Source organism: Amyelois transitella, chromosome 11 (assembly GCF_032362555.1).
Source record: "Amyelois transitella isolate CPQ chromosome 11, ilAmyTran1.1, whole genome shotgun sequence".
Taxonomy (NCBI): Eukaryota; Metazoa; Arthropoda; class Insecta; order Lepidoptera; family Pyralidae; genus Amyelois; species Amyelois transitella.
Window position 1 is genome coordinate 5572215 of NC_083514.1, and position 14173 is coordinate 5586387.

Sequence of the window (14173 nt, forward strand, 5' to 3'; positions counted from 1 at the left end):
CGAATAATTCATTTATACTAATTATATTAGGTATAAAGCTGAAGAGTTTGTTTGTTTGAACGATCTAAACTCAGGAACTACTGGTTCGAATTGAAAAATTATTTTTGTGTTGAATAGACCATTTATCAACGAAGGCTTAAGGCTATATAACATCACGCTGCAACTATTAAGAGCGAAGAAATAATGGAAAATGGAAAAAGAAACGGGGAAAATTATTCCTCCTTGAGGGCTTCAATGATGCCCAAAATAACTATTATTTATTTATTTAATATTAACTATGACTCAAAAATCCAATTTTATATTTCAAGTAACTAGGACTCAAAAAGTTTGTAAAATCTCAGACTTGGGAAATTGTCAGACCCCAGGCCCCGAACAACTGTAAGGAGTATCCAGGTGTGCGGAGGTTGTAACTGCGAACACGATAGGTAAGAGAAAGAGACTTGGGAACAGCCATAACACAAGTTACATCATGGTTTATTTATCTAAAGTTACATCATAGAGGCGAAGACATAATGTACCGATTGCTACAAGCGGACATGATTAAAGTTTCGGCAATGATCAAAGGAAATGTAAACAGCTTTATCTAAAATGTAACTGAAATCAGTTGTTTAGATCTCTATCATCGTAATTGCAGTGATAACTTCGGGTACATAATGGCTAATTGTTGAAAAAAATGTTTCAAAGGGTAGGCACAATGATGTTGGCTACGCTATTTGCAATTTGTTTGTTACAAAGCAGCTATGCTGCAGTTATTTTCACTGAAGAGTTGCCTATAGTCAATGATCGGCCAATAATTGGTGTGTTGTCTCAGGAACAGTCATTTTATTTGCATGGTAAATATCCCGAAGAGAATTACACTAGTTACATTGCTGCTTCGTACGTGAAGGATGTGGAGGCGGCCGGAGCTAGGGTGGTGCCTATATTGTAAGTACTTAAAACTTAAATAAAATAAATATAATTTACTATTTAGGTACTTTAATTTAACATAAGGAAAAGTAAGTAACTTAAAAAATATAAAAAGAATATAAATATTCTTCCTTACAATATCCTACGTAATTATTGTGAAATTTTTCTTATGCAAACTATAGATTTTCTTGTGTGATTTGAACTTTAAAACAACAAAACATAGGCTTGCTATATGTATCGTAGATCTGTATATATTTTTACATTAACTTGGCGAAAAGTACTAATACTAAAATCTTTTGAATTCGTTGTATTTGGAATGCTATAGTTGTTTATATCATTAACTTCTTCCTATTTTTGAAAACTTTACTATCCATAGTCACTTATTTTATTTTCTTTATTTCAAGGATCGGCAAAGATCGTGCTTATTACGAAAATCTCTTGAGCAAAATAAACGGGTAAGTAACAAATTTTGTTATTTCACGCATTTATTCTTTGTTTATACTTAAGACTCGTGTGCGAAAAATTTACAAAAATATACACAATAAGCAGTCTTTTGGCTAAAAGCATAGTCAGTTAATTAGCGTAAAATAAGAACAACAACATACAAGTACAGAAAAAAAATAGATAAATAATTGTATACTCAATTGAACTTATTTGAAACAAAAAATATGTAGGTACATACATTAAAACTTTTCCAAATAAACGACCTAACAATATCCTAGTGTGCTGTTCCCTGGTGGAGCTACTTACTTCAACCAATCAGATGGCTACGCTGATGCTGGCCAGCATATTTATGAGATTGCCCAGGAGTTAAACGACGCCGGGGACTACTTCCCAATCTTCGGCACCTGTCTTGGGTTTGAGCTGCTCATCATTATAGCATCAGGCCGGGGAGACGAGGAGAATAGGATCAGGTGTTACTCCTATAGCAACATCCCATTGGATTTCACTGATGGTAAGAACTCAAACTGCGTAATATATTAGTTCCTACTAATATTATAAATGCGAAAGTTCGTAAGGATATATATTTGTTACTACATACATACCTACATATAGTCACGTCTATATCCCTTGCGAGGTAGATATAGCAATAGTCTTGCCAAGTCTGAAAGTTTGAGATTTAAATAGTGACAGGTTGCTAGGCTGGCGCCTACAAGAAGAATCCCAAGCTTCTTAGTTTTTGCCTTAGTCGCCTTTTACGATAATGTAAACGGCAAGTGAAAGAGATGAAGTGGTCCTGTTCTTTTTTCTCTTGGTGCCGAGAACCACACGGCACTTAAAATGTCTGCCATATATCGGCAAGCGCAGAGTTGGAACACTACTTAGTTACTAGATGATCATACGAAGTTACGAAGCTAGCGGGTAGAAGCTGGATGCTTCCAAATAGTTCAACGTGGAAATTGTGGGAGGCCTTTGTTAATTAGAATACTTAGAGAATTTCTTAAAATTGAGATCATGTTTATTACAACGTACGGGTTTGAGTACCTATCTATGGGTTACCCCATTGGGGTAGCTATCGGCCAGGCAGCTGACTATAAAAAATGCAAATAAGTTAATTGCATAAAATTTATGACAGACATTCAGTGGCCCACAAACCCTAAATCTCACTGGTTGAAATGCCAATGGGAATCCTGATTGGCCAAACGCTTTGATGAGTAGGAGAGAGATAATTTTGCCTCAAATATTATTCTACAAAAAGAAGCAGTTGATGTGTATTTAAATCTGTTAAGTTGCAAATAAACTTTATTTAATTGATAATAAACTATTTTTATTGATAATAAAATTTCATTTTAATTATAGATTTTCGTGACAGCAAGATGTTCAGAGATGCGCCGGATGATATTATCAACCTGTTAGCTACAGAAAAAGTCACTGTGAATGCTCATCAATTCTGTATTGTCGATGAGGTTAGTATGTATAGCCACATTGATCCCTTATTAATTGCTAATAAGAATTTTTCATATAAGTGTATTGTTTGGTCATTTGGTCTAACATAATATACCTAGCTTAGTTGAAAAAAGCTTGATCAGCTTGTTTAACAATACAATATTCTTCTCTTTACGATATTTATTCTCTATTTGCTTTATTTCGTAACACTTACTTTTCCGGGGGTTGTCATATTCGTACCAAAAAAGATATTTTTAGTTAGGTCAACAATAATTCTAACTGAATACATTTTTATTAAGTGTATTTTTTTTTCAGAACTTAATTTCGCATAATCTAACTGAAGATTGGCATGTATCATCTTATTCTGATGACGACAATGGTGTAAAATTTATTGCTTCAATTGAACATACAAGGTTTGTATCAAATCATTATCTTTTCTCTCTCAATATTTCCCTTAAGTATAAGTGCGCGTCGCGCCATTTTTCGGTGTTTACTTTTTTGTTACGATATTAGGTACTCTACTCTCTGGGCTTAGCACAGATATGTATATACCACAGCAAAAATTGATCATAGCAAACACTTATAAATGACAGATATTCACTGATAAATCTAAAACAACTTATCTAATTTTTATTTGAATAATGGAACACGTTAGTGAGAAAATAAGAAACTATAGCATTGCATGTGAAAAATATCCAACGTTCCCGGAACTTTAGTATAAACGTGTTTTTCATTCACAGATATCCATTCTATGGCGTGCAATTTCATCCGGAGAAAAGTTCATTTGAATGGAAACTTTCCAAGAACTATCCTAGCTCAATAAACGCTGTTAAATCGAACAGATATTTCATGGACTTCTTTGTAAGGGAGTGCAGGAAAAATACGCACTCATTTGCGAGTGCTTCCGAGGAAAACCAATACTTAATATACAACCACGAGCCGAAGTTTACCGGCGTTCTGGGCAGCGCATATCATCAATGTTATTTGTTCGAACCGAGAGGAACGTCGTCATAAGTTTTGAGTGTGCTTCAGCAACCAATTTTGCGGAAAAATAGTTTTACTAATAAAAATATGACCGATACTTTTGTTTGGAAAACACCTTTTTTAACTATTTATTTTAAATGCTCAAAACTTAAGATATGTAAGCGAAAAGGTAAACCCAGCTAAAAAAGAGCGGAATAAAAAACGCCAAGTTAAGAAAACTTTGATGACATTTCTGGCCATCTGGCGTGCAATGACCCTTCACCTAAAAAGAAAACATATTTTTGGGTAGTTACCAAATCAAATGTACATTTTCTAAGCTCCATTGCATAATCTAAGCTCCATTTCAGGTACATACTAAATATTCCAAACTGGTGTGTCACATGAAATAACGTTACCAATATAGATTTATTCGCGGGCAAAGTCCACAAATAACCGGTGGCTGGTTTTGAATGGTTGAGACCGGGGTGTCAGTGTCCCGCCGCGGAGCCACCGGCCCGAAATAAACCGTAATACCTGAAGTATTGTTACGCAAGCTTTACTTTATTGAGAGGTCATGTAACTATCTTATTTTGTTTTAATATAATACAATACAATATTTTCAACTAATAAGGTCGTGTAACTGTCTTTTAAAATCGAATTATAGAATACTGAACTTTGGAAAATATCTCTCGTGTATATTTATTACTATGCGAATGAAAACGATAAAATGACTGTATTATATGTTAAAAGAAGTTATTGTTCTGTTATGCTTTATTTGATTTACTTTTTCTTTCAATTTCCGTTTAAATTAAATAATAATTTTAATGATTATTTTTCTTCCTGCTAGTATTAATTCTGGTTGTACTCGTATGCAGATTATGTCCGTGTCCGAGGTCCATCCATGACCACGATCCACGTTTCGCGGGTTTTTTACTAAATGCATACCATATCGAATCGGTTCAGCGGTTTAGTTATGAAAGCAGAACAGACAGACTTTCGCATTTATAATATAAGTAAGGCATTTACTAAGGGTCATACGCATGCGATTACTAGACTCTTGTGTAAACGGCGTCCAAGTTTTGCAAAGCTTCATACATATATTTAAATACAGTTTCTGTATAAAACCTTTGGGAGTAAGTAATGAAGTTTCCAAAGTTTGCTTGAACTGACCTGAACTTTTGCAAGTTTCTTAAGTTCTATTTAAGAGTCACCCAATAACAAACGTTCCCTGATGTTTCATTTACGAGTATAGCGTATCTTTTTGGAAAATTTACTCGTATTTGTTGGTCAATAGAGAGGTCAACAACCTTCACTTGAATGTCAGTCGCAGCTCATATCGATATGATTTTCGCTAACACGCCAGGCATACGTTAGGTGTATAACGGGAAGAGCCATTTATAATTAAGTAGATACCTACTTAGGTATCTACTTAATTATAAATGACATTTCAATGATTCATAACAAAGTATACATTATCCATTTTGGCATCGGTATATGCCTTGTTACTGTTGTAATCCTAAATGAAATAATATCTATTGGGAATCACAGGTCACAAATTCTATATATAAATAACCGTATTCCTCTAATATTTGGTCCTACAATTAAAGTCAGTTATTAAATTAACACGCATTATCTTTTAAGTATTAGCATTATATTTCGGTGCCCGTCAAAGATTATTTTAAAAAAATCTTACAAGTGAGAGCCAAATATTTATCAGTATTTCAGAAAATCTACTTAATGGATTTTCCAGTAATACTTTTTCTTACACCTGAATAATGCTAATTTAAAATACAAATGTTATCTCCGGCAACAAGTGATATATATACTGATTTAAATTTTTTGTTATTGAAAGTTTATTCCAAGAAGCTCGGGAAAAAGCTGCACGTGCAGGATACGGATAAATTCCTGGAAGCTTTAACTAAATTAAAAGCTGCAGGAAGCCAAAGGCATTTTTTTTGCAAAATATTTACTCTCGATATTAAGTTAATCATAAATTTATTAAAAAAACTAGTACAATACAATTAACCAGTATTATTAAATAAATTAATAGTGGTATGGCCTGTATACATAGAATAGTTTTGAAAGTACTGTACAATACAACCTAATTCAAGGGTTTTTAGATAAGACGAGGCCTCCCGTCTTACTATTGACTATGTCTGACTTATAATGAATAAAGATCGGATATGTACATATATTACATTCTTAGAAGACTAATTTTTAGTTTGAAGTTAAAAAAACGAATTGCTAATAAATCAGGTGAGACAGGCAGTCTACCTAAAAAAATTAATAAATATTAATGCCGATCCCGATTAACGCTAACGGAATTCCACTCGGCTTCATAGTACGAAACTACGATATAAAAAACCTGAAAATACTCATTATAATGTGAGCTATTAATTTATTCTGACATTTACACTATTTTGCAATATGAAAATCTACTTTACCTATAATCTATGCCAATGGAACGACTATAGGAACAATTTCCAACAACTGAAAGTTCTTTTGCAAATACGCTATTCATTAACTCGCATTGCTGCAATATTTTTCAGTAAAAGAAACAAGCTACGAAAACATCGTATCGTAGAGCGTCTACGGTGTCTACGGACCGCGTAGCGTTTACCGATTTTCCTTTTATAAATTAACAGTTTTCTGTTTATTTCACTCATATATAAAATGCTTGACCGATATATAAACGTGTCAATATACATATATTTTTTTGATCATGTGCAGATTTGACGTCAATACATATGTCCCTTATGGAGACTATGTATAAAAATATTGAATCATTAAAAGAAAAATGGATACATAGACTATATTAACAGATATTTACAGATTAAATAAAATATTTCTTAATTATAAGTTGCAATCAAAAATTGATATCTGTAATATAATCCAATATTAATGAAACAAAATATATACAGGTGTAAACAAAGTGTACGAGTAGAATTTGCGTAGCAGTGTTGGATGCTGATAGGAAAAGTTAAATTGTAAAATAATCGCCTGTGTTCACTGGTTGTTGGCAACAGGTATATGAACTAATGAAAATATAGAATTAGCCTTAGCTTATATTAAAATTATGATTTATAATAATGCAGTAAAGTCCACATCGTGGGTTCAAACGATATAATGTTAGTACCATATTTAATCACGTAATGTTCTAAAGGTATATTGTAGTTCTTATCTACGAGTATACTAATATAATAAAAGGTAAAGTTTGTATATTTGTGGGAAACACTGAACTGATCACTAATATTCATTCATCGTTAAAAAGATACATTATCTGTTATATATTATAATTCATTTTCTCTTATCCATAGAGATATAGTGGTACTTCTGTGTACTCACATTTTGTGCATGTAGTTTAGGATCATGAACCTGTACGAACGCTATGGGATTTGAAAGTTTTCTCATATTGAACATTCATACTGAACATTTGGAAAACAGGTGAACAACCGACCATTATTGGTATTTTGATTACCAATAAATCCTTTGGGTACATATTTAAATTAATTCATTTACGCTTATATTATTTACAAGATTTTGTGTATGGATTAATCAGATGAAAATCATCACTTTTTTTAAGTAATAAGGAAATAAGAACGTATCTAAAGTACCTACTAAAAACTATGAAAATCAAATCCTTACAGTAAAACCACAGGTCAATCTTGCAAGAGTACCTATGCAGAGATCGTATCAAGTGGAAAGATGTAGGCTCTGCCTACTACTCTCAATGACGGGATACTTTGTATGTTAAGTTTTCATAAAAAGTTTTTATAGGAAAGTCAATTTTATCATCTTGAAATAACAAGAACGCCTTATTAATGATAAAACTAAGATTCAGATTGTAATAAGTTGTTGGTCTTTCACGTAAAAAAGGAATCCCAAGTTAATAAGCCTATCTTTTTTTGTCCTATATGAAATGCGCCGGAAAAATCGACATAATTTTTTTCTGCGCTTCCAGACCAGCATTTTATGCTACAAAACAGGTTAACAATCTTTGCACACATGGCGGCCGTTGTATTGTAACATAAACCCGGTATGTCAACTTGAACTAATAACTGTTGGGTAGAGATTTCATAAAAGCAAAACCATGTGTCATCAAAGGAAATGTAAATATTTATCGCTATATATGTCAACGTTCGCACTTTATTTTGGAGTACTGTAGTGTCCTAAAAAGATATGAAGCACACATTTTTATCTATTTAATAACTATGGTTTTCTATATTTTTGTCCTTAAACATTATATTTAAGGAGAAAATCTCTGAAGGAGGAATATGTTGTCATCGTCTAATTTATTCGAAACCTACTTATTTATGGTTTTAACAGCCCCGTGGTCCAGAAGGTAAGGAGTTTGCCAACAAAGCTGAGGTTTTAATCTTTTAAGCATTCTACTCTTTTTTAACCGATTAAAAAAAACAATTATGCAGCGATGTTAATGATTCTTTTGTTGCCTAAAAGAATAATGTTTATTTGAAACCCACTCGGCAAAAAAGCAAAAGAGAGAGGTGTTGTGTAACAAACTTGTTAGACTAAAGCTCATTAGGGTTGAATATTCTATGTACGTCATAGAGAAAAATTGCAATTATCTATTTATAGATTAAGTAGCTGCTCGTGGTTAAGCCCACGCAGATTTTTTTTCAACGAGTTCACTTTGCTCTTCTTCGTAGTTATGTATAAGCTCCTGAGGGTTGTTTACGGATATAAAATACCGATATATTTATAGGTCCTCTGGAAAGAAAAAAGTTCACTGAATAAACAGCGCAATCTGCATCTTGGTCGGTTGACAAAATTTCAACGAGTATTAAAGCCGTCAGAATAATAGGTAAAAAGAAAACTTTTTATTTTTTTATGTTTACCTGTGAATTGATTTAACATTTTCATTATTAATATTGTACTGTTATTTGTACAATAACATAGTACAACATTGGAGTTAATTTGTGTTCCGATTGTTAGGTTTCTGTAGGTCTTGGTCTAATGCTTTTAGTATACGTAACGGGTTAATGCTTAATTAGAAACTGGGGCGGCAAGGAAATGTGACGTAGATTGCACATAACGTGGACGTGGTCTTTTACACCTGTACTCTGACATGTGTTTGAATTTAATTTAATTTATTTTTGATTTTCAATAAAGGATTAAGTTTTCACTTAATTATGGCAAACATTATACTCAAATTAACACGCTAATATCCGGAATTACTACACGGATTTTGATGAAAATTTTGAGTTGCGTAGCTTTTTATACTTTGACAACATTAAGCTCAATTCAATAAGTCCCGGGTGAAGCTCTATTTAATGAAATTCATCTTAAAAGGATGCCTAGAATAGATCTGTGGTGCTGCCTTGTTATTACATTTTATTTTTGTTTAAAAGTAATGTATTAAAATATTATAATATAATCCCTGAAACGGTAAATTAAAAAATTAAAAGTTTAAAAATAAATAATGCAGTTTTATTTTCAATAATTTACGACATCTAATAATCCAAACTTGAACTTCTTAAAAACGAAAAGCTAAACTTAAAATGAATATGGCTGACAAGGCTAATAACTATGTTCTTAATTTCCTGCACAATGTCCGTACCACACCACGAGCTAGAGAAAAATGAAGTCAAATCATTTTCGTATGGGTCTCATCGTGGAAGTCCTCTTTATGACAGGATATCCTTCATTAATAACCGGAAATTCTTTTTCCTTCCTGATTAATAAACTTATAGTAGGTTACTACATATATCTTAACATTAAAATATATTAAACTTTTATTTTATATTTATGTTGTAAGTACTTGCGAAATTGCGAAAGTTTGTAAATATGTAATGAACATGTGTGCTTCATTTTTAATAAATTAATATGATATACCAAAATGTACTAATTTATTAATAAGGTAAAATCACAAAGTAAAAAATAAATAATTAAATAAAAAATAAAAAACATCTTACAGCTACATACAATAAAGCTTACAGGTACATTAGAATGGGCCTACAAATAACACGCGAGTGACACCGCGGGCCGGGAGGCAATACGTATATAGGTACATAAGCGTATACGTAACATACAAATAGAAAGTTTATTAATGCCCGAAATAGTATGAGCAATGTTTGATTCTCCGTTGTATCTCTGCTCCCTGCGGGATTGCGGGTTTATCCCGTTCACGGGCCCTACCACGTGCGGGCTCTAACCTACTTAGCAAGAGCTAGGTTCAATGTGCCGAGTAAAGATATTACAAATTATTTTTGGGAACCTTTAAAACTGTAATCTTAACCTATTATGGTTTGTATTGTGATGGAATTTGATAATCTAATTTAATTTTTTTTTCATGATTGCTCAAAAATAGAGTAGCGGTTAATTTTACTGTGTATTATTAATTACAATGAGTTTCATTACCAACTACCTGCCTGATATCAACCATCCTTGGGTGCCTCCGTGATAATTCCTTTATTTGAAGACGTTACGGACGCTTGGTTTCGTAGCATAGTGGCGGAGAGTGCAACAATACACGCAAGGTTGAGAAAGGTTTTTGTATCGCCGGTCAGACTGACGAACACGTTTTAATATATTATTCTCACTCTTGACACAATGCTCCTTTGGGAGTTAAAAAAAAAACCCTGGGCGAATGCATACGTCATTATTTCAAGGAAACTCGTTCACAAAAGTTTCGGCTGTGCGTTGATATTTAGATGTCAGTCACCTTTCCAATTTTAATAGAGACTATATTTGCGCGGAGTTTTGCTTGCGTGGTAATTTCCAGAAAAAAATTGTCTATCGTTTTATTCTGTTTCTGGCTTATCTTTTTAATGTTCGTATAAGTAAGTACAAAGTAGCTTTCGAGTCTTATAGTGTGACGATAAAGTTAGAATCGAATTGATAATTTTACTATTTTATAATTATTAGAAGATTTTTTATTGAGCCCGCAAGGTTAATCCCTTTTTGATTATCTTAGCTTAGGGCGTCTGGAGGTGAATATCCTATTATATAATAGCCAATAATAATATTAGGCGCTTTCCTTCAGGCAATCCGTTACAGATTGAATTACCGGTATTATATTCCCTCACTTTTTCGGACTCTTTGGCTTCTAGGAATAAAATGCTTTTAACTTTGAGTGAAATTTAACACCCAGGGGTTCATAATCGAATGAAAATTACAAAAGGGCAACGGCTCTTCGCCCGCCATTTGCATTTATTGCAGTAAAGGTAAATAAGTTCTGTCTACCCCGCAAGGGATATAGACGTGACTTTATGTATGTAGGTATGTATGTAAGTTCTACGTATTTAACGAAACATGCTTTTACTATTCCCTTTCATTTTATCGATAAAATATGCTCAACCATGTGCCAAGTGGTTTACGAAACTTTAAAATAGGATCACTCCATCTCTTCTTCCCCATGGAAGTCGTAAAAGGCGACTAAGAGAATAGGAGCATATTCATAAAGTGAAAGTTTCTATGCTGGCCTGATAGCGAAGAAAACACATAGTGTTTTCCAGTTGCTTCTCTACCCATACAGTTTGTAAAAGATAATCAAGGGAAAAGGATAATTAATTTGAAACTCTTCTTTTAGGCGATGGGCTAGAAGAACTGACATCTGTCACTATTTGAATCTTATTTTCACCATTTAGCCATGACCTGAACGTGATCTTACAGTATTTTATGGGTCTTGTAAGGGATAAATATGTGATTGTATGTATTTATGTATGTATATGAAGTCAGGTCAATGAACTTCAAGCATAGAGAACAGCAAATCGATCCATTATATGTCGAAGAGGAAGTGCTGCATGATTCATCGACTTGCATTCGTGGTCAACGGACCATGACAATGTTTGCTAAGGGTGAAATGGCGGGGGAAAAATATTTTGTTGCTAGTAGAGATTACTTAGCAAGTTCATTGATTTAACTTATAACAGATTTTTTTAATGAGGAGCCATTATAACACTACAGATTAAAAAATAACGTTCCTCTTTTTTTTCTCTGTCTGTATGTATGCGTTCATTTCGAAAAGTTGTGGAAGGATTTTGTTCCTGTTCTAAAAGTTGCAAAGAGGAAAGTTCTAAGGAAATATCTATGAATGCTACTCGTGCAAAGCAGGGGCGGGTCGCTAGTGTGTGCGTACAAATGTATAAATTATTATTCGTTGATCTTAGTTGCGACCTCTCTGAGGAAGACGAATCTTGACTCGCCTACGATCACAATTCGCTCACGAGTGTTAAATTCAGATTTTTTTGTTAATGTGTCACTGTAGGACTTGCCGTTTGACCTCCGTGACCTACTGTATATCTTACATGCCGGTTGTTTTGTTTATTTTTAGGGAATCCCTAAATACAACATTTCAAACAAACACATGAGAATTACTTGTTGACAACAGACAATATTTCGCCTTTGTCAATTATAATTATTTTGAAGAATATTTGAAGTGAGTACTAGTTTTTTGTTATTTTTTAACTTAATTGCCTCCTGCAATAACATTCTAAATAAATCTGAGACAGACCTTTTGCATTTAAATTAAGAATTAAGGTTTGATTTGGGATACGAAAGCATAGATAGGTTATTTCTGCATCAAATATGCAAAATGCTGAATGCAGAATATACAAAACGGGATATCTTTTAGTCAACCAGCAAACAAATTAAAAGGAGGTTAACGTGATCTAAAAATGTAATGTCTTTTATATTATGGAAAATGTAAGTACACAATGGCGATCCGAGGGGTCGACGTCCTTTTGACCTTGGCTTTTCCTTATAAAGGCTTTATTTATTGTAGCCAGATAAATGTTAGCACCCTGTTTATTGGATCGCTGTGACAGGAACGAACGTGACAAACGTTAATTGGGCATTCGTGGACGGAAGCACCCTATATTTGCATTGAATTAAAATATTTAAATTCTTTCTCGAACATTCTACAGTTTCGTTATTTTAGTTGAAATACGAAAAAAGTGTCAAAGTTTGAAAATTTTGGTAACACACGTAGTTCGAAGCAAGTCCATCAATATTAAATTGCTGATTCCGCTCGTCATCAATGCATTTACATCAGCTATCAAGAACTTTCATTTTAAGTTGTTTTATAATTTAAGAAATTTATAATACTTAAGTAGTGTATTAGAATCGCATCGAATAAGCATGGTGGCGCAAATATTTTTCAGAAAATCTTTTCAAGACTGCTAGTTCATCCTGGGGCAGCTATTCAGAATGAGCTTTGTGAGAAGCTAAGTATAAAAGCTCCATTCCTTAGTAAACAGATGCTTAGAGGTTTTAAAAGCACCTAAATTATGATGGATGTTTTGGTTAATGTTTAGAAATATTCTAGTTTATTGAACTTATAAAATTGTTAGTTAGCTGTTAACTGAAGCTCCGCCAGCGGTAATCTTTTAGAGATTTTCTCGTTCTCGTGGGAATTTGTAGAATATCCTGTCTGATGATTTTGTTAACCTATGATGATTTTGTCAAATATCTTTAAAATCGACACAGTAGTATTTTTTGTTATTTGATCTTTCCTACCTACTCGAGGTATTAAAGAGAGAAAAATATTGGTAGAAATAGCAAACAATCTGAAACTAAGTTTTAGGAATACTGAGCTTTTCAGCTAGAGATGAAAAAAAATTCAAAAATTGAGATTGCGACGTCCTTTTATCTATAATTATTACATTTCAACGATATTTATGTATGAGTCTAAAACATCTCTTCTATGTATTCTAAGTATGAATCTAATTATTTATCTATATAACATAATAAGGATAAAATAAATAGGTGATAAGACAGATAACACAGGCCTGCAAAAAAAAAAATTTTTTGGTGCAGCCCTGTTAGTGTCTATGTTCGATAAAGTAGGTAATGTAGATTATTGCCTAACGCCATTTTAACTCATCAGCTGTAGTTTTCGTTCTACCCTCGTTTTCAATTTTTGCCTGTCTTGGTCGTAAAAAGTCATTATTACAATAACATCGATTAAGTTTATGTTGATATTTCATTATGGCTAGTACGTCCAGATGTTGTGTTAACAATCCTGATCAATTTTGTTATGTTTGTGGTCAATTCATACTGAAAGGTCAGCGCAAATCAATTACAAACACGGTAAATCGTTTGTATTTTGCTTACTTCGGAATTGAAATTCGACAGCAAGATAAAGTGTGGGTGCCTCATAGTGTTTGTAAAATATGTGTTGAACATTTGCGACAATGGGAGAAAGGTACACGCAAGTCTTTGAAGTTTGGAGTATCTATGATTTGGCGAGAACAAAAAAATCATTTTGACGACTGCTACTTTTGTATGACTAATACGGTGGGCATCAACAAAAACAATCGCCATAAATGGAAATACCCTAATATTCCTTCAGCACAAAGACCTATTCCTCATTCAGAAAATGTTCCAATACCAACTTTTCACCAGGAAGTGCAGCAATCTCACGAGGATCAAGTTGAAAAACCGGTTTCTTCTGAAG

General features: G+C 33.2%; 1 protein-coding gene across 1 annotated transcript; it reads left to right on the plus strand.

Annotated features, from left to right (window-relative positions):
- Positions 1 to 663: 663 nt before the first annotated feature.
- On the plus strand, positions 664 to 3874 carry LOC106135079 (gamma-glutamyl hydrolase). The gene is made up of 6 exons (XM_013335268.2): positions 664 to 924; positions 1311 to 1361; positions 1629 to 1861; positions 2707 to 2813; positions 3109 to 3206; positions 3534 to 3874. The coding sequence occupies exons 1-6, from the start codon at positions 674 to 676 to the stop codon at positions 3805 to 3807; spliced, it is 1014 nt and encodes a 337-aa protein (XP_013190722.2). The 5' UTR covers positions 664 to 673; the 3' UTR covers positions 3808 to 3874.
- The last annotated feature ends 10299 nt before the right edge of the window (positions 3875 to 14173 follow it).